General features: G+C 49.0%; 2 protein-coding genes and 1 long non-coding RNA gene across 6 annotated transcripts in view; 2 read left to right on the forward strand and 1 right to left on the reverse strand.

Moving 5' to 3' along the window:
- Mapre3 (microtubule associated protein RP/EB family member 3) overlaps positions 1-6,636 on the forward strand; it is a 53,865-nt gene extending 47,229 nt beyond the window's left edge. For 2 of the 3 annotated variants that reach the window (XM_074049346.1, XM_074049345.1), the window contains 6 exons: positions 1,470-1,597; positions 2,337-2,482; positions 3,025-3,226; positions 4,481-4,635; positions 4,776-4,928; positions 5,725-6,636. In XM_074049346.1, coding sequence (XP_073905447.1) covers positions 1,477-1,597; positions 2,337-2,482; positions 3,025-3,226; positions 4,481-4,635; positions 4,776-4,928; positions 5,725-5,793 — 846 coding nt within the window. In that variant the 5' untranslated portion in view covers positions 1,470-1,476 and the 3' untranslated portion in view covers positions 5,794-6,636. The remainder of the gene's footprint in view (positions 1-1,469; positions 1,598-2,336; positions 2,483-3,024; positions 3,227-4,480; positions 4,636-4,775; positions 4,929-5,724) is intronic. The other variant, XM_074049347.1, reaches the window with a different exon arrangement.
- Positions 6,637-11,342: 4,706 nt separating this feature from the next.
- LOC141414775 (uncharacterized) lies at positions 11,343-13,143 on the reverse strand. The gene is made up of 3 exons (XR_012439631.1): positions 12,920-13,143; positions 12,581-12,705; positions 11,343-11,840 (listed from the first exon to the last, which is right to left on the reverse strand). It is a non-coding gene; the product is annotated as an uncharacterized lncRNA (long non-coding RNA).
- Tmem214 (transmembrane protein 214) lies at positions 12,245-20,906 on the forward strand. Of its 2 annotated transcripts, XM_020178740.2 has the most exons (17): positions 12,246-12,439; positions 13,236-13,435; positions 14,215-14,365; positions 14,602-14,736; positions 14,969-15,051; positions 15,446-15,551; positions 15,645-15,726; positions 16,016-16,117; positions 16,726-16,867; positions 17,313-17,404; positions 17,710-17,758; positions 17,910-18,023; positions 18,249-18,366; positions 19,029-19,125; positions 19,325-19,493; positions 19,628-19,779; positions 19,996-20,906. In XM_020178740.2, the coding sequence occupies exons 1-17, from the start codon at positions 12,295-12,297 to the stop codon at positions 20,120-20,122; spliced, it is 2,064 nt and encodes a 687-aa protein (XP_020034329.1). In that variant the 5' UTR covers positions 12,246-12,294; the 3' UTR covers positions 20,123-20,906. The 2 variants fall into 2 exon arrangements, with proteins under 2 accessions (XP_073905449.1, XP_020034329.1); XM_074049348.1 differs by lacking the exon at positions 16,016-16,117 and having other exon boundaries at positions 12,245-12,439.
- The last annotated feature ends 3,927 nt before the right edge of the window (positions 20,907-24,833 follow it).

The following is a 24,833-nucleotide window of genomic DNA, read 5'->3' on the forward strand; positions in this document are numbered from 1 at the left end:
GCCGTCACTCTGGTGGACCAAAAGAGGCACCTCTGCTCAGGGCCAACTCTTGGTTAGGTGAGGAACATAGGCCCAGAGTCACAAAAGAAGGCAGAAATCCCAAGTAGTTTATGTGAAGCATCCCAACTTTAAATTATTGGGCACTCACTCGAAAACGTTTCCAGTGCTGTGAGTGCTAAGCAGTTCAAGAGTGTAAGGCAAATTTAGTCACAGATTCCTTGGTCATGATTGCTGACTTTTGAAACTGGGATACAGGTAGCCAGCAGTGCTGAGATGGATGGATGAGGGAGGGCTGGAGGCCAGAAGACCTTTGGAAAGGCTCCTGATAGTTTTGGCTTCAGAGAAAGTATTCAGAAGCTAGTAGGAGAGAGAAGGCTGGCATACTGAAGAAGGAGGACTAAGGCATAGAGGGTACACACAGGAATGAGAGTAGACTGGCTAGGATGACCCCACACATTTCTAATTCAGATGATTGGGGGCTGATGGTGACACTTACTGCAATAATGAATGCAGGCGAAGAAGTAATGGTTTTTGAGAAGGTTCTGGACAAGTGAAATTTAGTTGGCTTTGGGTCAGCCAACAGGCCACAGGCCACAGGAATAAGGTTAGAATAAGGTCTTGCCTTTCTAGAACACAAACCTGGTTAGGTTACTGTCTGCTTAAAGCTCTCCAGTGGCTTCCCGTTGACCAAATAGAAAAGGCAGACTCTTCCTCATGGTAAACAAAGCCCTTCCAGATCTGTTCTTGCCAACCTCACACCCCAACTCAGAAACCTGCTCCCCAGACCTGCCGACAGCTTGGAGTTGCCAGAATAAGCCACGTCTTGGTTCTTGTTAGTCCTTGGGCCTGTAGTTCCCTTCTGCCCTGTCCCTTTGTACATCTGGAAAATTCCTACTCTTGTTAGTCTCCAACGTCTCTACTCTAAAACTTTTACTGATCCTGCCAAGCCAAAGAGATCTCGCCTTATTTGTGCCATCCTTGAAATTTTATGTGCTCCTTAACCACCCATCTCTCCCTGCTGAGGGGATTCACCTGTCTAAACTCCTGGAATTCAGAGACCATTCTAGTTAACTTTGTATCACCAGCTCCTAGCACATGCCTAGCATACAGTAGACAATGTTAAATGTTTAAAGAATGCATACCTAGCCACGCATGGTGGTACTGCCTGTAATCCCAGCACTTGGGAGTCTGAGGCAGAAGGATTGAAAGTTCAAGCCCAGCCTGGACTACAAAGTGAGACCCTATGGGTAGAGGCATGGCTCCAGTGGTACAGCACCTACATGAGTTCAAACCTCAGTATCACCAAAAAAAATAATAAAAGAATGAATTTCTAAGACAGTGACCAGCAAAGCTGATCTAATGGAGATGCCTCCATATTGGCAATAGAATATTCAGGTCCTCCTCTCCTGGCAGCTGGAGTTATCAGCAGGAGGCCCAGTGCTGACCTCACCTCTCTTCTTTCTTTGCAGCTGGGGTATGGCCGTCAATGTGTACTCCACATCTGTGACCAGTGAAAATCTGAGTCGCCATGATATGCTTGCATGGGTCAATGACTCCCTGCACCTCAACTATACCAAGATAGAACAGCTCTGTTCAGGTAAGATGCTGGGATGGGGATCGTCCCTGCTGGAGGGAAAGAAAGAAAGGTTGGGAAGTCAAAACAGTGCAACAGGCCATGTAGCTTGCAATTAGCATGAAGAGAAAGAGCTGGAGCACCATACTACTCACACAGCTTGGAGTTAAAGTCAGGAAACAGAAGAAAGATGACTGAAGGGCAGGTGAAGCATTCCTGGGGTGTCAAGATGCAGGACAGGCAGCAAAGACATGGGTTAGCAGCATGAGGTTCTGTGTACCCACTGTGTCCAACTCTTAGTTCTGCTGGTGCAGCCCTGGGTGAGTCACTACAGCTCTCTAGGTCTCCATTTTTCTATCCTTATAGTGGAGATAGCATCACCTGTCTACCTAAGGGGTCTAAGACTTAACCTATATATATGCAGTATTTGGAATGGTGCATCAACAAACAGTAATTGTGGAATCGTGGGCGTAGCTTAGTGGTAAAGTGCTTGCTTAACATTCCCAAGACCTTTGAGTTCAATTCCCAGTATTGCTTAAGGGAATACATACATACATATGTAAATTAATTGCAATTGTTCTTACTTTTAGAAAACTAGGGGGAATCTGGCCATGCCTAACCTAGAAGTAGAATTGTCTAGCCCCAAGACAAGGAGGGATAAGGTCCAGGTTTGGGGGAGCGGGCCAGCAGAGGGCCTGGGAAGTGAAAGAGAGCCATGCACCTGAAAGGGAGAGCTGCCTTAATCAGCTGTGCCTCTCCACAGGGGCAGCCTACTGCCAGTTCATGGACATGCTCTTCCCTGGCTGTGTGCACTTGAGGAAGGTCAAGTTCCAAGCCAAACTAGAACATGAATACATCCACAACTTCAAGGTGCTGCAAGCAGCTTTCAAGAAGATGGGTGTTGACAAAGTAGGTGTCTGTACCCCTGGGGGTCCTTGAGGAGCTGTGTACCCTTGGGGAAGATGGCCTCCCATCCAGGGTAACAGTGGCTTCTCGGGTCAGTCCAGCCTGTACCTCTCTACCCTGACTCTCCACAGGAAATGCTCCCCAGCTCAAGGCACAGTGGGAAATACCCTGCACTTGATATCCCATCATGATGACATTCCTTTCCCTTTCTTCTCTCTGTACTCTCCCCACCCCTACATTGAGGCTCTGTGTACTGCTTATTTATATCTCTCCTTAGGGACCAAGAAAGTCTCTTTGCTTACTCTCCTGCTTTCACCCCAGGGCTGTGGGCTGCCTCCTCACACAGTTCTTCCTGTGCCTGTAGGCCTGGGTCCCTGGCCAGGTCTGCTGGCCTACCTGTCTGTTCTGGTATCATGGGAGGGGGGTAGGTGGAGAAGGTGGACGGCCCAGGGGCTGACTTTCCTGAGAGCAGGGGCCCTCTCACAGAGGAAGGCAGCCTCACACAGCAGGTGGTTAAAGTGCTCTGCTTATGTGGTCTATTTCAGATCATTCCCGTAGAGAAATTAGTGAAAGGAAAGTTCCAAGATAATTTTGAGTTTATTCAGTGGTTTAAGAAATTCTTTGACGCAAACTATGATGGAAAGGATTACAACCCTCTGCTGGCGCGGCAGGGCCAGGACGTAGCACCACCTCCTAACCCAGGTGATCAGATCTTCAACAAATCCAAGAAACTCATTGGCACAGCAGGTAATGTGCCCTAGCTGGGGGAGGGAGTTTGGGGGGCCGGGCCAGCAGGGCTCTACAGCCGGGAGTGCCCCCTTGGTCAAACGGCCCGGCCCTGCCAGCCTGGAGGAGACTGTTATCACGGAGTTCAGATGACGTCGCCTGCTGCCCACTTAGACAGGGGAGTCCAAAGAGGGGGGCAAGAGGACTCCAAAACTTGGGCTAAGAGGAAAGCCACCTATACCAGCCTTGGTAGCAGCTGGCTGTAGGAGGCCTGGGGCACTTCATTTCATAACATGATCTAACTTGTTTACCTCAAGATCATGGGACAGCAAAGTGGCATGGTTCCTCCATCCAGGTCCATCTGGCCAAAGGCCTTGGTGCCAGCAGCACAGCCCTTCTCACCCTGCCCACTGGATGCCCAGGGGCAGGAGTTTGCTCAGCTTGATCCTATCTTCCCCCACTCCAAGAGCCCTTAGTCCTGAAGACCTCAAGAGATGAGTCTATAGAAATGAGACTTTGTCAGAGTGCAAGAGGGGCAGGGAGAGAAGCAATAGGGCTTTGGGGGACAGGAAGGTTGGGGAAGGGAGGGGAAAGTTGCAGCCCCAGCCCGCATCTGACCCGTCATAGCAGAGCCACCTCCTCGGTTTGCACTGTCGTCCCGCCTGGGCCTGTTCTCAATGACCTGCTTGCTTTGCGTTAGAAGCAACCGCTCTGTTTAGGGCAGTGCAGTCACTAGAAAGCATGCAGGCTGAGCTGGGGAAGAGCTGTGTCCCTAAGGTGGTCCACGCTGCGTAGATAACCGATGCAGCCAGCAGAGGGCGACAGAGCCCATCTTGAGATAGGGACATGGGAGGGGCAGGGCCAGGTGTCTGTCACAAGGAGGGTGGTTTGGGGCTGGCACTCTAGTTAAGGGAGACCCTGGGCCAGCTGCTTTCCCTCCAGCTCTAGCTGTCAGAATAAGAGGGCCCTGAACCCTCCCAAAACCCACTTTCCTAAATTCGCCATCCCAGTGTCTCACATCCCTCTCCCAGGCCAGCTCTCCTCCACCCCAACTCCTCACCCTTCCTTTAATTCCTGATGGTCCCTGTGCTCCCAGGCTTGCCAAAGAGCTGCCCAGCTGCTGTAGTGTCATGTGTGGCCGAGGCTTGAGGCCTAGATGTAGACGTCCTTCCCAAGGGGGAGTGTCTGCCTGTGCATGGGCCTGCCCCCCACAGTCCTCACACCAGGCTGACTTGTGTGCCACATGGCCTCATCTGACTCTTCTCCTCTGGGCAGTTCCACAGAGGACGTCCCCCACAGGCCCCAAGAACATGCAGACTTCTGGCCGACTGAGCAACGTGGCCCCACCCTGCATCCTCCGGAAGAATCCCCCATCAGCCCGAAATGGTGGCCACGAGACTGATGCCCAGATTCTTGAACTCAACCAGCAGGTGAGTGGGGTAGATTAGGGTGACTGAGACTGCCCTGCCACAAAGGCTGGGCCCTTGGGGTGTCAGCAGGTACAAGAGAAGGACAGGCAGGGGAGTGAGGCAGGGGTATCTGACATCAACATTACCTTCTGCCTGAGCAGCTCCTGGACTTGAAGCTGACAGTGGATGGACTGGAAAAGGAACGTGACTTCTACTTCAGCAAACTGCGTGACATTGAGCTCATCTGCCAGGAACATGAAAGTGAAAACAGCCCCGTTATCTCGGGCATCATTGGCATTCTATATGCTACCGAGGTTAGTCCTCCCTTCATCTTCCACTGTCCCAGGATCAAGGGGCGCTTCCTACTCTGGCCCTGAGCTAAGACCAGAAGCATATAGTACTAGAAGGGACTGTGGAAAACATTTACTGATGTGGGCAGATAGGTGAAGTCACTAGCAGTCAGAAGGTAAGAGCCAAGGCTCAGTGGGCAGTCTTCAATTCAAGGGTGTTTATGACCCCTAACTGCACTGAGGGTTTCCAGTTCAAAATTGGTCACCTGGATGTATGGTCACCCAGCAACTTTCCAATTATCCCGTTTGATACCATCACCCAAGCACAGAGACAAAGGGCAGAGTTGACCTCACAACCCAAGAGTCTAGTAACATGGGTGTCTGTTCTTCATGGTCCTTTTTTAGATTTTCTTCCTGGTCACAGATTTACAAAAATCAGGAGGCACTTTTCTATTGTTGGACTCAATTACTTCTCTAGGGGCAGTGGATTACATTTAACATCCAAGAGAAGGGTGGGAGATGGAAAGAAGGCAGGTCTGTTCATTCTTGAGTAGTTCATTCAATTCCTTGCTGCCGTAGTGACTTTTCAACTTCAGTTCCTGGTTCTGTATCAGGTCCTAGACCCAACTTATTGTTGTTCTATTTTTCAGTATTTTTCCTAATTTCTCTGCCCACTCTAGCTATACAGCCTCACAGCCATTAGTAGGGAAAGGGTGGCTAGAACATTAAGCTTGGGCCCCTGCTCCTACACCACTTGTGGAACTGCATACCCTCAGCCTGGCCTGTCTGGCTCACCACTGCCCTCTCCTTCCCCCTCCAGGAGGGATTTGCACCCCCTGAGGATGATGAGATTGAAGAACACCAACAGGAAGACCAGGACGAGTACTGAGGGTGGCGCCAGCCCTGGCTGACTGCGCAGCTTCCCATGCCTACCCTCTCGCGCCCATCCCCACATTATAATCCTTTCCTTACAGCCAGTCGGCCTGCCGGGTGCTTTGTGTCAGTGCCCCAGCATGGGGGAGCCGGGCAAATGGGGCTTGGGAGGTGTTTGGGTAGTGGGCAAGCAGAGGCCCCATCTGGGCCCCCCAAGTGGCACTGGTCCAGGGGGCGGGACCCTTGCCCACTCCCCACCCCTATTTATTTCCGTTGTCTCTATACTGTGTCGGCCAACACTTCCCAGGGTGCTGGTGCCACCTGACAGCCAGCCACCTGCTGTATATTTGACAAAATCATTGGTATATTTTTACTTACTGGATCATCCTTGCACTTTACCTGTTCTTTTCCGGGCTGACAGCAGGGCTGGGGCAGCGTGCCTGGCTTGGCTTCCCTTCCCCAGAGCCAAGGCCAAGGCAGGACTTGCCAATTCTTATTTATTTTGTCTTTTAACTTCCTAGTAGTTGAGGGGAAGGCTGATACCAGGAGAGGGAGAGGGAGCTAAGGAGAGAGTGGTGTGGGCCCAGGGGTCAGGGAGAGGGAGGGGAGCATGTAAGGGACAGAAACTACCCACTGGCACTGGGCTCATCCGCCTGAGATCCCTGCCCCAGCACCGAAGCCCAGCACTGTCCCAAGGCCCCATCCACTCCCTCCTGCAGCCTGGTTCATACCACACAGACTCTGCCTGGCGCCCACTGTCCATCTGCCCTCATCTGCCCGCCTCCCACCCCTGCCCCTTGGGCACCAGCCTGCATATGTGTTCATTTTTATTTAAATAAATTCGTGTGGTAAAAGTCCATTCCCTGTCTCCCTCAACTGAGCCATAGCTGGGGATCAGGGCTTGTCATCTCCTGTCCTTTCCGTTCTCCTGAGGTGATGACTATGCAGCACAGCCTCATTGTCATCAGAAGCTACCACTCGCACTGGGCCCTTATCTAGGCCCAATTCTCAACACTGGCAACAGGGCTCTGAGGGAAAGCACAGGACCTCACTTCTTTTTTGGTGTGTGTGGGAGAGATTGCTGGGGTTTGAACTCAGGGCCTCATGCTTGCTAGGCAGGCACTCTACCACTTGAGCAACTCCGCTAGCCCAGAACCCCACTTCTTGAGGAGGAACAAAGTCTGGAGCTATGGCTGTGGTGATGGGGAGCCTGGAAAGTAGCTGTGGGATGGGGGTGGGAGACACCTGGCCAAGAGGTACTTTGTTCCAGTTTTCCTTTGGGCCAGTTAAACTGTATGATGGTCCCCACCCATTGTCAAAACTCACACACCTCACACACAGTAGCAATGTAGCTGGGGACAAGGGCCCATGTGACAGAACTGGGAGGGTACAGAGAACTAGGAACCCTGAGCACAGAGGCCCAGAAGGACAGCAAACTCCAAGTGGTTCCTATGAATACCAATACCAAACCCAAGGCCCTGTGAATACAAGACAAGTGCTCTACCACTGAACTTCACCCCTAGTCCCAAAGTTGTTCTTCTATAGAAAAAACCCTAATAAGAAGAGGGAGTCAAGAATGCTTCCACCACATCGATACAGCCCCACATTCCCAAAGTGTGCTTGGAACCAGAGTTCTAGGCCATAGGCCCAAACTCCAGGAGTTCCACATGTCAGGTCTGGCCACTCACCACAATATGCCAAATAAGGGCAGAGAAAGATTTATTAACACAGCATAGACACACTGGGAAGAGGCAAAGTAAGCACTTCAGGCTGTCTTTGGGGTATAGACAAGAACTTTAGGCTTAACTAGAGGGAAGAATTGGGGGCAGGGAACAAGAGGTATGCATAATTATTAAATAGTCCCAGTCACAGGTGTGTGATCAAAGATGGTACAGTTGCTCATTATCTCAGGATTGGTCAGGTAGGGCCTTGTTACAATAAAAAAGTCATTGTTGCCTGGCAGGAGGTAGCTTTGTCTTCCATCACAGGATGTTTATCCTTCAGTCCTGTTCTTCCTGGATTCCAAGGTAGCTGCAAAGTGACTGCCAGAGAGAATGGCTCAGAGCAAAGGGCACAGATACAATGTGGAGGCAGGGATGCCAAGCTTTTATCCTGCTTTTAGTTACTTTGGACACTTGGAGGCCCAAGTGAGGAGTGTTTTTCAGCAAAAGCACCTTCTAAGTGCTTGAAAATATGCCTGGCAAAGAGCCATAATAGCCAAGATCCCAGTGGGCATCAGAAGTGCTAAAGTGAATGTGTGTACCTCAGGGTCACCTAAATCAATTCCTCATTTACTGATGAAAGGTCTGAAAACAACAGGTGATGTGACTCCCTTGAGGTGGTTGAAACCTGGACAGAATTCAGACCTCTAGACTGCTGATTCAGTGATCATCCCCAGAGACCACAGAGGCAGGACCTCCAAAGTTCCTCTAGCGTAGGCTGACCCTGACAAATGTTTCCTTGCCATCCTTAATGTGATCAAAATGCAGATGAGACTATGTCTTTTCTGTGGTTCTGCCCCATGGCCCTCCTTTGAGACCACTGGCATTTCTTCAATGACTCCAGAAACAAATCTTAAATAAGAAATTCATGCCTATCTAATCCCGATTTTCTTCACTTCCTTTTCACGCCCACCATCACATACATAAGACACTTCTGATCTTATTGGGGTTTTTTTTGTCTCCAATGTCCTTATCGACTTTCATTTACCTTGATGATTTTTAATTCCCTTGTCTAATATTGAAACACTTCCCCTCCATTATCCCATGTAGAGTCTATAAAAGGATAAGGAAGTCTTTCTGCATTGTCCAATATTCATGTTCATCTTGATTGTAAAGTGAGTGTGATAGAACAATGCCTGTCCTGAAAGATGTTCATGTCATGTCCTGTGAATATGTCAGGTTACATGGCAAAGGAGAATTAAGGTTGCAGATGGAATTTAAGATATGACTACATGGACCTTAAAATAGGAAGAAGATCCTTGATTATCTGGGGACTGGGGGTACAGTTTAACCACAAGCATCCATAAGAGTAGAAGAGGAAGATAGAAGAGATCAGAGTGATATGATGTAAGAATCACTAAACCAGCTGTTGCTGGCTTTGAAAATAGAAGGGAATTCATGACCCAGGGAAGGCAAGAAGCCCCAAGAAGGTGGGAAAGTCAAGGAGCCTACAAAAAGGAGCACAGCCCTACAGAAACTTTGACTCTAGTCCATGAGACTTGAATCAGACTGCTCACTCAAGATAATAAATCTATGTTATTTTAAGCCACTAGATTTGTGGTGACTTGTTACATAAGCAAGAAACTCATTCAATGGGCAACCAGTATTCAAGTGACCTCATCCTCCTCCTTGCCCTACACTGGACACCCACCTGACATTGGCCCAACATCTTTTGGGTCCTCAAACTGCACATGGGTACCTACCCAAGCCCACCTCCATACGTAATGTCTAAGACTGCCCTTTGAATACCCAGGATTCAAAGATATAGAGCCACTTCTCTTCTATGTCTTCCTAGTACCTCAAACTCAGGCTAGATTAAGGACATTGAAGCACACAACCAAGAGCCAGGAGCGAAGAATAAACACTGCACTCATAGGCAACTTGAAGTCTCTCACTCCCTGTTAGGTTATGGCAGCCCACAGTGCTTTTAACCTTGCACTAATGATTTCCTTGAGAGAGGTTTGAGGAAATCAGGCACACGGCTTCAGGATACAAGTGGAAAATGCAGAGAGAGAGAGTGAAAAGTGAGATTTGAGGAGAACTGATTTCGGTACACAAAAGGACCAAAGAGTAAAAGGAAAATAAACTTCACACATGGATATGCAATCTCAGACAAGCACCTATCAAATACCACTGGAACCAAGACTGGTTCAAACACAGGGAGGTTCCCAAAGAGCATGGACTTCAACCTAGAATGCCAAACTTGTGATCTAGAATGTCATGTTTGTGGCCCTGATGCTGACCAACTTTCTGACATTATCATAGAAAAGAACTTAAGAACAAAGTTAATTAGGTAAGAAGTTTATGGAAGTTGTATTTAGCAAAGCAGAAAATCAGGGAAACAAAGCATATTCCAATAAGCTGGATGTGTAGGCACATGAGAAGTGCACCAAGTCCTTTGTGTAAGGCATATTTATAAGGCTCAAGTCAGTCTAGGAGTCTGTACGTCCTTATCTCTGTGCCGGCTCTTTCATTTCCATAGTCTGTAATGTTAATCATTTGCTGTGACAACCCTCCTCTAATTGCATCTTGTGTTTTAAAACTGAAGTTCAGGATTCCCAGAAACCAAGTATTGTTAATTGACATACATGATTATATGTTTGAGAATCTGCCAGGGTCTTTCTTTTAAAAGATGTTTATTTAAAGCAGGGAAAACTATCATTAAGAGGTATTTATTTTCCTTTAATGGGGTCTCCTTTTAGTACAAGGAGGAGTTCTACCAGATGTTTTTCTTATTTTTTTGTTTGTTTTTTGGCTGTACTACTAGGCTTTGAACTCGGGGTCTTGTACTTGCTAGGCAGGGGCTTTACCACTTGAGCAAAGTCCCCAGCCCCCAGATGTTTTTCTTGAGATATTTACTCAGCATGTGCTTATCTAGAGCCATGAGCTAATCATTAGTGCATTAGCACAGTAAGATACCATAGCCTAATAGGGAGTGAGAAACTTCAAGTTGCCTATGGGTACAGTGTTTATTCTTAGCTCCTGGCTCTTGATTCAGATGCCTCAATGTCCCTAATCTAGCCTATCTCAATATTAAGTGTGTTTTTCCTCTGGAACACTTAAGATGGTGAATGTAATTTCCTGTTTATACATTTGTCTCCCATACAGGTTTCAAGTTCCTCATAAGCAATGAGGCATATCCCTCAGCTCCTTCTAGCACAGGACCTGACACAGAGAAGGTGCTTAGGAAATGTTGCTGAATAAGTAAATGAATCACTTCTATCCCCTACATGATTAGTTACAACAGATAACCTGACAGATTATTCCAATAAGAGAGAGAAAAGAAAGTCCCTCCCTCACCCTTCTGTGTGTCTCCTTTGGGGAGCAGCCTCTCCTTTGCCTCTATGGAAAGCCAGTTGTGTTTTTTTTTCCTCCCAAAACAGAGCCTTTTCTGTGACCAAACAAGTGACAGCAGGGATCAAAGAGAGAGTAATGTTGTTGGTCTCTTGAGTAGAGTTAAACCAATGATCCGAGAAATTTATTGATTAATGATCAGCTCAAATATGTTCCTTGACAAAAGCATTCCATCTTAGAGCTCCCTGGGGCCAAGTCGGTCATGATCAGGCCTAAAGCAGATGGAGGATGGGCAGGAGGAGGCACAAGAGCTGGTCACCTTCCAGTTGCTTTCCCCCTCTCCAACCAATCCTTCCAACCCAACCCTTGTTCCTTTATAAAACAGTGGATCATGCCATCTTTCCACTAGCTTCCCACTGCCTTCCTAGGACCTGGAAGATAAAGTCCAGATTTGGCAGGTGAAGCCCTTGACATATGGGCTTAGATCCCTTTCCTACCTCATCACTTCCAAAATCCCACTAAAAACTGGTCACACTGATCCACTCACTTCCAGTGTCCCACCTGTTGAGGCCTTTGCTTAAGTTAATACATCCACACAAAGTATTCTTTCCATTCACCCAGATCCCCAACCAATGTAAATTCTCCCATTCCTTAGGACCCGTAACAACTGCCCTGTCCTTCAGAAAGCCTTCCCTGATCTCCCTAAGGGCTTCATCAGTCCCTCATGTGTCTCCTGTAAGAATCTGTACTCTATTCTAGATCTTACTATAGTACCTCAGTATGATAGGTAGGAATCCCATCCTCAAGTATACAAAATGGCACATTTCCTTAGTTGTGAAAAATCACTTTAGTTTCACCTTCCCTCCTTTTCCGCTGGGGAACTGGTATGTTTTAAGGTACTGCGGACTCACATGCTGCTAATGGTACAGGTGGCAGATCCTCCAGGAAGAGTGGGTATCTGTGTGGTTTCACCGGTCTGGGGATCTCCATCACTTCCCTGTCCCATCTGGAACTCGGGGTGGAGCCAGAGCATATTCTTTCCCATAGCCTGGAAGGGGAAACCCGGGCTAGTTGTCCCATCAGAGGGACAGTTTTCTGGGCCCGTCCAACCATGGTCCCTTCCAACCCTCAAGTCCCAGCATCCTCTTCTTTGTTCTTTCGCAATAGATTTTTATTGCCCACTAAACCTAAAATTTCAGCATTAGCAACAAAAATATTAGCACATTCCTACAAGGAAATAAGCATGTAAAGCTTCCAACTCTCCCCAGGTGAAAACTATTTCCATTCCATCCTTCTAGCGCCATTGGAAAGAAAAAAACCAGGGAAACAGCTCCATTTTCCAAGGCACTCAATGAGAAGGCGGGGTCTGGCGGGTGTGGCACGCGGCGGGGCGGAGACTACGGATCCCAGGCTGCCCCGCGGCGGCAGCAGGGAGACGTGGCAGTGCGCGGCGCGCGCGCCGACCGGAAAGCCGGGAGGTGGCGGGGTGAAGGGTTGGAGCTATGGCGGCCAGGGCGGCGAGTAGCGGGCGCTGGGAGGTAGTGAAGAAGGGTCGGCGTCCTGGAGCCAGCAGTGGCGGTCGAGGCAGCGGCGGAGACCGTCGGGCGCTCGGGGAGGCGAACGGCGTGTGGAAATACGACCTGACCCGTGAGTACCCGCCGCCGCCCACCGCGGCCTGCCAGCAGGGGCGCGACAGAACCCCTGGGAGCTGTCCGAGCGCGAGTTCGCCCTCTCTGCACAGATGGGTAAACTGAGTCCCAGCGAAGTGGACCCCTGGACTAGGATCACCTGTTGGAGGGGACTGGGTCTCCAAGTCGTATAGTCCTCCCAGCTGTCCCGGCCCTTGCTGGCCTTTCGGGCAGATGTCTGTCCGAGCGTGGGGCGGAGACGTCCTGGATCCTACACGGTGCCACCTGTTAAGTAGCCAGCATGTCGGGGAGGGGTGGACAGAGACCCAGCAGTGGGAGAAGTGAGCCATCTCACACTCAGCACTACCAGGAGTTTATTCTCAAGGGTACCTGCTCCCCCAGTCTCCCGAGGAGTGGAAAGCTTGCCATTTGTTGATTATACAGTTGTCACCTCAGAACCAAGAGAAATTGGGGTGGAACCAAAATGAAAAAAACTTACCCTCCCAGTCAGGCACCAAAGAAGCCAGTCTTCTTTATCCTGGCCTCTACTGGTTCTCACATGCTCTGATTTGTCTGATAAAGAGATGGTGATTTCTGCAAGAGCCTGGGACTGGCCTGTGATGACTGAAAGCAGCTATGAAGTTCCTTTGCCCCCGCCCCTAAGCAGCTCCCAAGCAAGAAAGGGCCTTGAGGTGACTCCTCCCTGAAGGAGAGATGAATTAAGTGCTGGGTGGAGGGGAAGAGACTGCTGTCCTTGTGAGGCCCTGGGAACTTAAGGGTTCCCCCTCCCTTTCTCTGCCTGTCTTCACCTGCAGCTCCAATCCAGACCACAAGCACCCTCTATGAGCGGGGCTTTGAGAAAATCATGAAGAGGCAGAATAAGGAACAAGTTCCACCCCCTGCTGTGGAGCCCAAGAAACCAGCTAAGAAGAAGCAGCCAAAGAAGGTGGCAACTCTCCCCAACCAAAACCAGAAGCAGGGCCCCTTCCGCAGCCTGGAGGAGGCACTGAAAGCTGTAAGTGTGACTAGATTTGAGGCATGCAAAGATCTGGGCCTTGAGGTGCAGAGAAGATGGGGGTGAGGAGACAGGAAGCTGAGGGACCTGTTGGATATGGGACACTCAGCTGAGAGGGGTTCAGGAAAAGATGGAAACCCCAAGGAAGCAGAATGTTTGCACTTAGAATAGACAGGAAATGGGAAGTTTATACAGAAACACAGATAGGTGAGAGGAAAGCTCCGAAGACCCAGGAGCACCAGGGAGAGGATAGGAAAGCTGGATATGATTCCCTTTTCCATGGCAACAGTGATCTTTTACTTTCCATCATGCCCTCTGTTTTTCCTCTTGAACATATGAAGGGCCTACAAGCATAGGACCTTAAGATCAGCTTTCTCAGCTGCCCTGTTCCGTACTTTGTCAGTATCTGGATGCTGCCAAACTGTAGTATTCCACATATTTACACTTAAGGAGCAAAAACCCTGCCAGACACTGGTGGTTCCTGCCTGTAATCCTAGCTATGCCGGAGGCAGAGATCAGGAGGATCGCAGCTCAAAGCCAGCCTGGGACAAATCATTCTTGAGACCCCATCTCAAAAAAAAAAACCATCACAAAAAAAGGGCAAGTGGAGTGGCTCAAGCAGTAAGAAGACCACGAGACCCTGAGATCAAACCCCAGTGCCACCAAAACAAAAACCCTTGGTTCTTCCTACCACCACCTCCTTCAGCCACTTTCCCACCCCTTCTCCACTTCCCTCCCCCTCACTCACAACTCACTGTGGAGGTTTGTGTCCTTGGCAGTTGGATGTGGCAGCTCTGCAGAAGGAACTGGACAAAAGCCAGAGTGTGTTCACTGGGAACCCCTCTGTGTGGCTGAAGGACCTGGCCAGCTATCTCAACTACAAGCTCCAGGCTCCACGCAGCGAGCCCACTCTAAGCCAACATACACATGGTTAGTTTCCCAACGTCTTAGCTCAGATGAGGTCAAGGAAATTCTGAAAGGGCTGTGTGTTCCTAACAGCCCATTGTCCCCCATTGTCCTGATTTACATGTGGCTGGGCCTCCTTGGGAGAGGGCGGACATGGGGATTTCTGCCTCCACTCACCTTCCCCAGGGAGAGCAACAGCTCTGTAGCTGCTAGGAGTAAGGTCTGGTCTTAGCACTCATGTGGAGGCCCATGGGCCCCAGATTATCCCTACAGCCTGGTGAGCCGGGAGCTTCGTGGGATCATCCGAGGGCTCCTGGCAAAGGCAGCAGGGTCTCTGGAGCTCTTTTTTGACCACTGTCTGTTCACCATGCTACAAGAGCTGGATAAAACTCCAGGTGAGAGGGGTCTGTGGGTAATAACTATCTTGGGAGCCTTCTGCTTCCAGCAGGGCTGAGTGGTTCTTTTTCCAGCACAGAAATGTGCTAATCTTGACATTCTCTTTGGAAAGGGAGAAGGAAGTTAGCAGTTATTGGGTTGGAGTTCTGGACTCACAGCTCCCAGAAAAGGAGACTAAAGGTTTTGGGTGTCAAGCAGTATGGGTAGGTCTGAGAACATGAATCTCTCCAGGGGAATCACTGCATGGATACCGCATCTGTATCCAGGCCATTCTGCAAGACAAGCCCAAGATTGCCACCATGAACCTGGGCAAGGTGAGCCCTGGGTGGTGCCAAAGATATGGGGTAAGACTGGGGAGGCTGGGCAGAAGTTAAGTGTTGGGCTCAGTTCTGGGATGGTGAAATATCCTGTAACACAAGGAACAATACTGTTAGCATCATGTGGCTGCTTTGGATGTGCATGAGGTATGTGCTGCCATTATTTCCATTTTATTGATGGGATGATTGGGCCACAGAGGGATTCAGTAGCTTTCCTAGGGCTGGTCAACCAGAATGTGGCAGAGTTACTGCACCACACTGCCATACTGCTCCACTGTCACTCAGCTAGCCCTCCTCTCCCAGTCGATATCTCTCTTTCTACTGGGTGGGCTCTGTGATGCTCCTGGTGCTCTGCCCTATCCCATCGTGCCCTCCCCACCTGTCTCCCCAGTTCCTAGAGCTACTGAGGTCCCACCAGAACCAACCAGTGAAGTGCCTAACCATCATGTGGGCTCTGGGGCAAGCAGGTTTTGCCAACCTCACCGACGGACTGAAAGGTAACAGGGAAGTGGGGAAGGAAGGATTGGTTCTGGAACCGGGACACTCCTCTTTGAGTATCCCAGCTTCCTCCTTGATGTTTGTCTTCTCAGTGTGGCTGGGGATCATGCTGCCTGTGCTGGGCATAAAGTCTCTGTCTCCCTTTGCCATTGCATACCTGGATCGGCTGCTCCTGTGAGTAATTGGGGACAGCAAGGGGAATGCCCAGGGTGTCCACAAGAGGCTGTTTTGGCAAAATGGGATCCCATGATCCTGATCTCCCTCCATGGCTGCGAGGAAAATCGGGACCAGCTCCTCCCATCTCCAAATGTGATGGTGAGGAAAGAAAGGGAGGGAGCCATTAAGGAATAGGGAACGGGTAGCTTTTACACTGTTTTTCCTGTGTGTTGGCTTGGCTTAGTCATGGCCAAAACAGCTGGCCTGGTAGTTGTCTCCAACAAGTCTGTTTCTTTCTTCCCCGAAGGATGCATCCTAACCTCACCAAAGGCTTTGGCATGATTGGCCCTAAGGACTTCTTCCCACTTCTGGACTTTGCCTATATGCCCAACAACTCCTTGACATCTAGGTACAATTGCCCCAGAGCACATACGCAAGGAGGGATCCCAGTGCAAGGTCAGGCCCAGGCACTAAATCCTAGCCCTTCTCCCACAGTCACCCCATATCTGAGGTTTTCAATCTGGAAGTTCAAGACTGGGATTCAGCCAGGTGCCGTTGGCTCAAACCTGTAATCCTAGCTACTCAGTAGGCAGAGATCAGGAGGACTGCAGTTCGTAGCCAGCCCAGGCAAATAGTTCTGCAAGACCATATCTCAAAAAACTCTTCACAAAAATAGGGCTGGTGGAGTGGCTCAAGGTGAAGGCCCTGAGTTCAAGCTCCAGTACCACAAAAAAAAAAAAAAAAAAAAAAAAAAAGAGAGTGGACTTTTAAGGATTTAGTGAACACCTGAAACTATATGGGTCCTTGAGTGATTAGCATATAGGCATTTTTCTTAGGGAGAGAGTCTGTGGCTTTCCACAAATTTTCTAGGAAGTGTCTGAGTAAAAATAATCAAAGCCATTTCAAGGCCCTTAGTGACTCCCCTCATTCATGATGTGAGCTCCCAGGCAGGCAAAAGGCTCACATGGCACAGCTCCATTTACAGCCCAGACCTAGCCCTTCTCCCCACCTCCCCAGCCTACAGGAGCAGCTGTGTCAGCTCTACCCCCGGCTGAAGGTGCTGGCATTTGGCGCAAAGCCGGAATCCACCCTGCACATCTACTTCCCTTCCTTCCTGTCCAGAGCCACTCCAAACTGTCCCTCTGGGATGAAGAAAGAGGTGAGGAACTGGTGGAATCTGCTTTTCCTTGCTCAGGGTCAGCTGTGATGCATCTCCCCCTGCCATCCCCTTCACTCATTGTCCTGCCTTCTCAGAGACATTTTCCAGCTATTCCCACTGCTCACTCCTGCGATTGTCTTCGCTGCTCACTGGCACGCCACCCTCCCAGCCCTAAGCCTAGAAGGGCAGTGCAGTAGATGGTGGGTCTCTGATGTACTAACATTGTGAACAAGCCATCTTTGAGTTCAGGTTCTAGCTCAGGAGCCCTGCCTCCCTCCCTCCACTTGACGGCCTGTCAGAACTTCAATCCCTTGAAACCCACACTCTACACTATTTCTGCATCCTTGGAGTAGATTTGTTACCCAAGTGGTAACACATCTGAGCATTGGCCCCTCACCAACCTAAGCCACAGCACTCTCTTCTTTCCCTTCTATTCCCTGTGCAGCTCCTGAGCAGCCTGACCCAGTGCCTGACTGTGGACCCTCTCAGCACCAGCATCTGGAAGCAGCTGTACCCAAAACACCTGCCACAGTCCAGGCAGGTGGGGGCAGGGTCACCTGCCTCTCATCTATACAGAGAAGCCTCCTAGCTCATGCTTCCCAGCCTGAGACTGACCTGTCCCTGTCCTAGAAGCAGAAGGGAAACACTGGTCGCTGTTCCATGGGCTCATGCCTCTCAAGTCAAATGGCAATATTGCTGGGGTGACCCTTGGAGAGCTGCTTCTCTGCCAGTAGGGGTTGGGGGAGGAGGTGTCTTTCATCCTGAAAGACCCAGGGTCTGGTGGAAGGTAAGAGGGGTATATGGACCACCTGACTGGATGGGCTGTGCTTCCTTCCTCATAGCCTGCTGCTGGAACACCTACTCAGGTCCTGGAAGCGGATTCCCAAGAAGGTGAGGAGCCAGGAGGATGGCCCTCTCATCTGGGTTCTGGGTTCATGCCCTTCAGCCACTGTCCTCCCTTATTTGTGCACCTGGCATTGAACATGAAACAGAATGGAGGCTTGGGAGTCTCTCACTTTCAACTCCTCTTTTGGTATCCTAGGTGCGGAAGTCTTTGCAAGAAACCATTCAGTCTTTCAAGCTTACCAACCAGGAACTGCTAAAGAAGGGCAGCAGTAGCAATCAGCATGTCATCACTTGTGATGCTGCCTGCAAGGTGTGGCATCCAACCCCTCCAGCCCATGCACAGTTCTTCATCTGTCTCAGCACACCCTTTGTTGGGCCTGGTTCACATCCCTGCACCACTTGTCTAGAGCCTTCATTGCCTTGGGGCTAATGCAGACTTGACCCTCTTCCTAGAAGGCCTGACTGGGCCTGCCCTAGGAGGCCAGGACCAGCCCCTGTCCCTTCTGACCACTGTTTCCTCCCCCTCTCCTGCCAGAGCTTGTTGCAGCAGGCACGGGGCCCTCGGCCACCCTGGACCCGACTACTCCTGTTGCTGCTGGTCTTTGCTATAGGTTTCCTGTGCCATGACTTCCGGTCGAACAGCTCTTTCCAGGGTAAGCAGTGACTGAAAGAAAACTTAGTGGTGGGCTACAGAGCTAGGTATAGAACCCCCAACACTACCTTTGTCCTAATGAGTTCTCACTTTCAGCAAGACATTACACATTACCATCGTGTGGATAATTTTTTTTTTTTTTTGGCAGTACTGGGGGTTTAAACTCAGGGCCTTGCACTTACTAGTCAGACACTCTACCACTTCAGTCATACCCTCAATGTGAACATTACCATCATTTACAGAAATGGTGTTACCATCAGATTGGACTTGTACTTTGCTGTATAGAAATGGTATTTATGACATCATCTAAGTAGGTGTTATCGCCCTTTGACTCGTAAGGAAATTGAAGAAGAAACATTTATTTAGCAATTATCTTAAGATCACAGCTAGTAAGTAGAAGGGCAGACACTCAAACCTAAGACTTCTGATCCCTAAGTCTAGGCTTCTACCTGGTGCCCAGTTCCTCCTGCTCACCTGGCCCAGCAGAAGGCTCTTAGTCCACATACTGCCCTCTGAGCCTGCTTCATTCATACTGGAGCTAGCTCTGCAATCTGTGAGGACAAGAAGTTCTGCCCCACTGTGTCTGCCCAGGGACCTGTAGTGTTTGTCTCCTTAGTTCCTGCCCCTCTAGCCTCCCATCTCACAGAAGCTCCCTTTATTCAGCCACCCTTGCTGGTCGGTTACTGCGATCGTCTGGTTTCTTGCCTGCTGGCCAACAAATGTGTGCCAAACTCTATTCCTACAGCCTCCAAGGCTACAGGTAAGATGCTCCCAGGAAGGGCAAAGGCAGGGTACAGAAGGAAGGCTTGGAGTTCAGGGTGGTACTGGTGGTGGTCATTGACAGTGGGAAGTAATTGTGGTTTTCCTTTCCCTTGGCCTCTCTCTCCCTGGCTATTCTTTGGGAGCTGAGCTGGCCAGAGGAAGCTCAGCCCACCCCTCACCCTCTGACTTTTCCACAGCTGGCTAGAGGAGACACTACCGGCCTGCGGTTCCTACCTTCTCACCATAGTTGAGCCCGGCTTGCAAGTAGCCTGGGCCCACACCAATGCCACAGTTAACTTCCTTTCTGCCCACTGTGCCTCCCACCTTGCCTGGCTTGGTGACAGTTTCACTGGTCTCTCTCAGAGGGTAAGCTGGAAACAGTCAGAGGAGGACTGGTCCTCCCAGGGCAGAGTTCTTGGGAAAGGCAAGATCTTTCCCAAGATCTTCAGGGTCAGGACGTGCTGCCCTGGTGCCCTGACCAGCCATTCCTCACCGTCCAGCTGCAGGTCCAGCTCCCTGATGCCCTGCACCAGCTGCTCCATTATCTGAGAGAGCTACTCCTGTTCTTCCACCAGAGTATTCTGCTGCCAGTGTGGCACCTGCTGCTTGCGGCTCTAGCCCAGGCCCAGGAGCGCTGCCATCATGCCTGCAGGTGAGACTGTCACAGGGCTCTGCAGCCCCACCCCACCCCATTGGCTCCACTCCTGATGCCCAAAGACAAAGTTGTCCTTTTCAGTCTATCACACTGTCTCGCCCCTTGCTCATCCTTGGCCACTCTGGCATGAGAGTTGTAGGTCTGAGCTGTAGACCGTGAGCTGATGCTGCTCTGCCCGCATGCCCCAACCTCCACAATGTTCTTTTCTCCCAGAGGTGAGGTGACCTGGGACTGCGTGAAGACACAGCTCTGTGAGGCTGCTCACCGGACCTGGCTCTGCCTACAGGACATCACAGTAGCTTTCTTGGACTGGGCACTCGCCACAATATCGCAGCAATAGGCCCTGCCTCTCTGGCCACTGGTTTCTGTCATGAGCAGGCCATCTGAAACTGCCAGAGGGCAGAGAGTGGCAGCTCTGTTTTTATTGGTGCCTGAGTTCTGTCTCCTAGGCAAGTGGCTAGTTGCCTCTGCTCCAGTTCTTCCATCTTCAGTGGAGGCTTGGTGAGGGGTTTTTTGGCCTCCTGCCCAAAGGTCTGCTAGACACCTTGGGCCCAGTTGCACAGTTCCCAGCCTCCTTTGGGCTGGTAGCCTCTCTCAACTGCTCTCTTGCCTCCTCTCTACTCTACTTCCCTCCATTTCATTCCTAAAATCCTAACAGCTCATCTCCAAAAAGATGGGACTTCCCATGAGTTCAGCATCCTCCTCTTCCCATTCTTGGTCACAACTTTAGCCACAGCAAAAAAGGGAAAGGACCTCCAGAAGCGTCCAGCGCCACAATGGATAGCAGCAGCAACTGCACCTCTGCCCACAGCCTGGGTGTGACTGTCAATGAACATAGGAGCCAAGGGAGTATACCTGTCACCTCAGCACACTCAGAACAGACCCTCTGAGGCCCCTCGCTGCCCCCTCCGTCAGAGTCCCACTTTCTCAACTCATTCTCCTTCAGTGTTGGGACTCTGCCTCACAGCTCAGTGCCTGTCCACTGCCCAACCACCCATCCACCTGGAGAACAGAGCCCAGGTACTTACAGCCTCGGGCCCACGGAACCTCCATCAGCCTGTTTAGACAGTCAGCGGATGGCTTCTGGGTATGCCTAGCAGGTGGAATAAAGGACACAGATTCGATTTCTAGCTTTCCTGTCTGCATCTACAAAGAAATTCCCATAGTTATGGCCCAGAACAACAGAATATTGGGCCCCTGCTCTGGGTATTGTGGCACTGTCCTTAGTTGAGCTTCTGGCAGAGAAGTCACATCCATCATCTGAAACTAGACATCCCTCCTGTTGCTCTCCTAGTTTTATTTACCTTACTTGTCATTAATTCCTATCCCAAGATTTGCCTTCACAGGTCAAGTGTTTCTTGACTAGAGAAGTAGGGGGAGAGGGATCCTCCTAGTCTTTTCCTGCCAGCACTTTAATTTATTAATTGGTTCATTGTCTTTCTGTTTGTCTTGCAGTACTAGAGTTTGAACTCAGGGCCTCATGCTTGCTAGGCAGATACTCTGCCACTTGAGCCATGTCCCTGTCCTAATTGGTTGGTTTTATAAGCCAGTGAGTGAAAGATTTAAAACTCCAAAAACACATTCCCAGAGTTTGGTTTGAAACAAATAACTGTGCTGGTATTTCAGTTCTCACCTTAAGTTTCTTTCCTCAAATATCAGATGTAAGAACTGCCACCCCAGTTCTACAGGCTGCCTTCTGTTTCACTCAGAAGCACCAGAGTGATCAGCAGGGATGATGGCCAGTTACCAGGTTCCTTCTTACATGTGCTCTGAGATGCCCCTTGCTTTTCCAGCAGCAACAGTATTAAGTAGCAAGTATAGAAACATCTTGACCCAAAGTGAGGTCATGAACAACACAGAATCCCACACTTGTTATTTCTCCTCTTGGGAAGTAGACAGCCCACTTCAGGCAAACCCTTGCTCATCTAGTGCCAGTTAACCATGACTATTTCCCAGGGAAGAGAAGCTTTGCCTGCCAAAGGGCCAAGGGCCAGGCCTGCTATACTGGAGTATCCAAGGGTCCCAAAACATGTTCCATTTCTTCACTTCCTATCAGTTGGGCATAAATGGGTTCAGCCCTTCCTAAGCATAGTGAATCCTTGGAACTGGCCTGTATTTGAGGTAAGTTGGAGAGAAAACTATTGCGAACCTAGGTCGGTGGTCACAGAAGATGAGATGATTGGTTACAAGATGAGTCTGGGGCTGCTGGGTTGAGTTCTTCGGATCCAGCAACTAAGAATGCCATAAATATGCTGGCTTCTAATATGTAAACTAGTTTACCTTATTGGATTCATGTGATTTCTGACATTAATCCTTGGGTGCAACATTTTTCTTTATTAATTTAGGTTAATTGGGGTCTCCATAGCCTCTGGTGGAGATGTTAACCCTAACATTAATTGGCTTTTTTCTTTTTTTTTTTTTTTTTTTTTTTGAGACAGTGCTGTAGGCCAGGCTGTCCTTGAACTCTCGGTTCTCCTGTCTTGCTTTCCATAGACTGAATTACAGGCCTGTGCCACCACACCCAGCTCAGTAGGTTTTTTTTTGACCCAATATTGGGATCATCCAGAATTTTCCCTGTCAGTTGTGTCCAACACTGCACCTGCTCTCCACTAGAGCAAAACCAGACATCCAGACATTTCATTTTTGCAGAGCTGTCAATAGACAAGCTATTAAATTAAACCATTGTGAGCCCCCAGAGTATATTCCAGTGATACCCGTGGGTGGAGCAAACACAGTGTTATAACTGATGGCACTACTGGGAGAATAGGAGGCTGACCCCAGAATCATCTGGACGTTGTACTGCTTCTCAAATAGCTGAAGTTCAATAGATAACATGCCATAAAACTGAAGGGCAGATCAAATATGGTTATCTCTTACTTTAGTTATTACCAGTTCTTGTGTGGACCTGAAAATACACATGACACTTTCTAAGTGTCAAAGCAAGCTTCCATATTCAGGGGGTTATTTATTGTTTGTGTTTTTCATGGCCCTGACTTCAGTTTTAGAGCAGGGTAACCTGATGGCCATATGACTTACTACAGATGGTGTTGCTGGTCTTATTACCAGTCCATTCCCAAAATGTCACCATCCTAGAGTGGATTGTTTGCCATGACCATGGGCGTGTACACCCTGCCCTATACCAGAACGCTCCTGTCATCAGTTAACACAAGACATTTATATGGTTAAGTGACTTCTGAACATCTTAATGCTAGTCTCTCTTAAGCTGGGATTTGAGTGGATACTTAAAATGATTCTTTTACTATAAGCTTTGCAGTTTTGCTCCCAAAGGGGACTGAAAACACAGAGGACTTCACTTTTCCCTATATGGTATTCCATTTATACTAGGCATTTTCATCACCCTATATTTGAAGTATAAGAAGGGATCTGGAGGGAGCTTCCACCATGCAGGGTATGAGTGAATATTTATTGAATATCCTGCCTAAGTAAAAAGCATTTAAAAAACTATGTTAGCACACCAATTATTTTTTTAATAGACTATGTATTTAGAGCAGTTTCAGGTTTAAGATAAAATGAGCAAAATGGAGGCTTCACACATACACACACAAAAAACCTCTCCATCATCCTATACAGTGTGGAATGTGCACTGACTCATGGTTGTAACCCAGAGCCCATAGTCTACACCAGGGCTCGTTATTTGTTACACCTTCGACTGGTTATGAGAAATGCCTAATGACCTGAATCCACCACTCAACAGACTGCTTTCACTGTCCTAGAAATCCCTTCATTCCACCTGTTCCTCTTCCAGAGCCATGGGCAACCACTTGTCTTTCACTGTTTCCAGTTTTGACTTTTCCACAATGCCATGCCACTGGTTATTGCATTTATTTTAAGTTCCAATCTCTCCCACCACAGAGAAAAGACTTAGGATCCAAGTTCGGAACTTGAGAGCTAAGGGAGATTGAGATGAAGTGGAATCGCCCTAACTTGCCTTTTGATAGCAGTAGCCACGAAGACCTAATGGCCAGGAAACCATTCTGGGAAAGGAAAACTAAGTTTCTTTACTTAAATCAGACTTTTTTAGGGCATTTTCCATCTTACTATTAGACCACATATTCAGAATTCCAAGCCACAGCCACTTTTCCCCTTGGTGGCTTGGCTCTTTCTCTGCACACTGCTGAGGGATCCAGGGACAGAACGCTGCCATGGAAGACTTCACGGTAAGAGCAGGTTTGAAAGTGACCTAGAAATGTCACATTAGAGGGAAAGCAATATTGTCTACCCTTGGGTGTGGGTGTATCAGGATTAAAGCTATGGAGAAAAGTGTTTATTCACATTTAGTCAGATGGCTCTTCAGAATATCGCTGTCTAGATCAATGAAAGAAAATTGTTCACACAGCTAGGGTGGGGAAAAGGACAGGGCTAATAAGATCCTAGTGTGATGATGGTGGGATTCCCTGAAGTCAGCAGGAGGTAGTTTGAAATTTCTCTCCTAGTTTTCTGGGTATCTGAGTAATATAAGGCCCTTTATTTAAGTGAGGCCCCCTAGACACCAAATCAGGGCCTTCAGGGGTACAGAAATTGTCCCAGTAGCAGATGGGTTGTGAAGCTACTAGGACTAGGTTTATGTATGCACTGCTAGGTGTAAAAGCAAATCCAACTGCTAATACATTGCATGCTCAAGGCAGTGGCACCAAAGTATACCCCACACCCTGCATTCGCCTTTTTTAAAAAGTCAATTTCATGTAATAATTCCTTGACAAGCTGGGAGTTGGTGACTCATGCCTGTAATCCTCACAGTTCAAAGCCAGCCCGGGCAAATAGTTCTTGAGACCCTATCTTGAAAAAACCCATCTCAAAAAAGGCCTAGTGGAGTGGCTTAAGTGTAGGTCCTGAGTTTAAACCCCAGTACCAAAAAAAAAAAAAAAGCCTTTGACAAAGCAGCAAAATAAATTTGTAAGTTTTGATATCAGGAAGTATTTTGGCTATTTGGGGCCACTGCAGGTGCCATACAAATTTTAGGATTCAAATTGTAGTTTACATTTATGCAAAAAAAGTCACTGGGATTTTGATAGGAATTGCATTCAAGTTAT

Source organism: Castor canadensis, chromosome 12 (genome assembly GCF_047511655.1).
Source record: "Castor canadensis chromosome 12, mCasCan1.hap1v2, whole genome shotgun sequence".
NCBI lineage: Eukaryota > Metazoa > Chordata > Mammalia > Rodentia > Castoridae > Castor > Castor canadensis.

Excerpts from the sequence above, each read along its gene's own strand:
- Tmem214 (XM_020178740.2), top strand. The coding sequence starts at position 12,295 with ATGGCGGCCAGGGCGGCGAGTAGCGGGCGCTGGGAGGTAGTGAAGAAG. Across the intron at positions 14,737-14,968 it reads AGAGCTGGATAAAACTCCAG|GGGAATCACTGCATGGATAC; the intron begins GTGAGAGGGGTC and ends GAATCTCTCCAG. Across the intron at positions 15,052-15,445 it reads CCACCATGAACCTGGGCAAG|TTCCTAGAGCTACTGAGGTC; the intron begins GTGAGCCCTGGG and ends CTGTCTCCCCAG.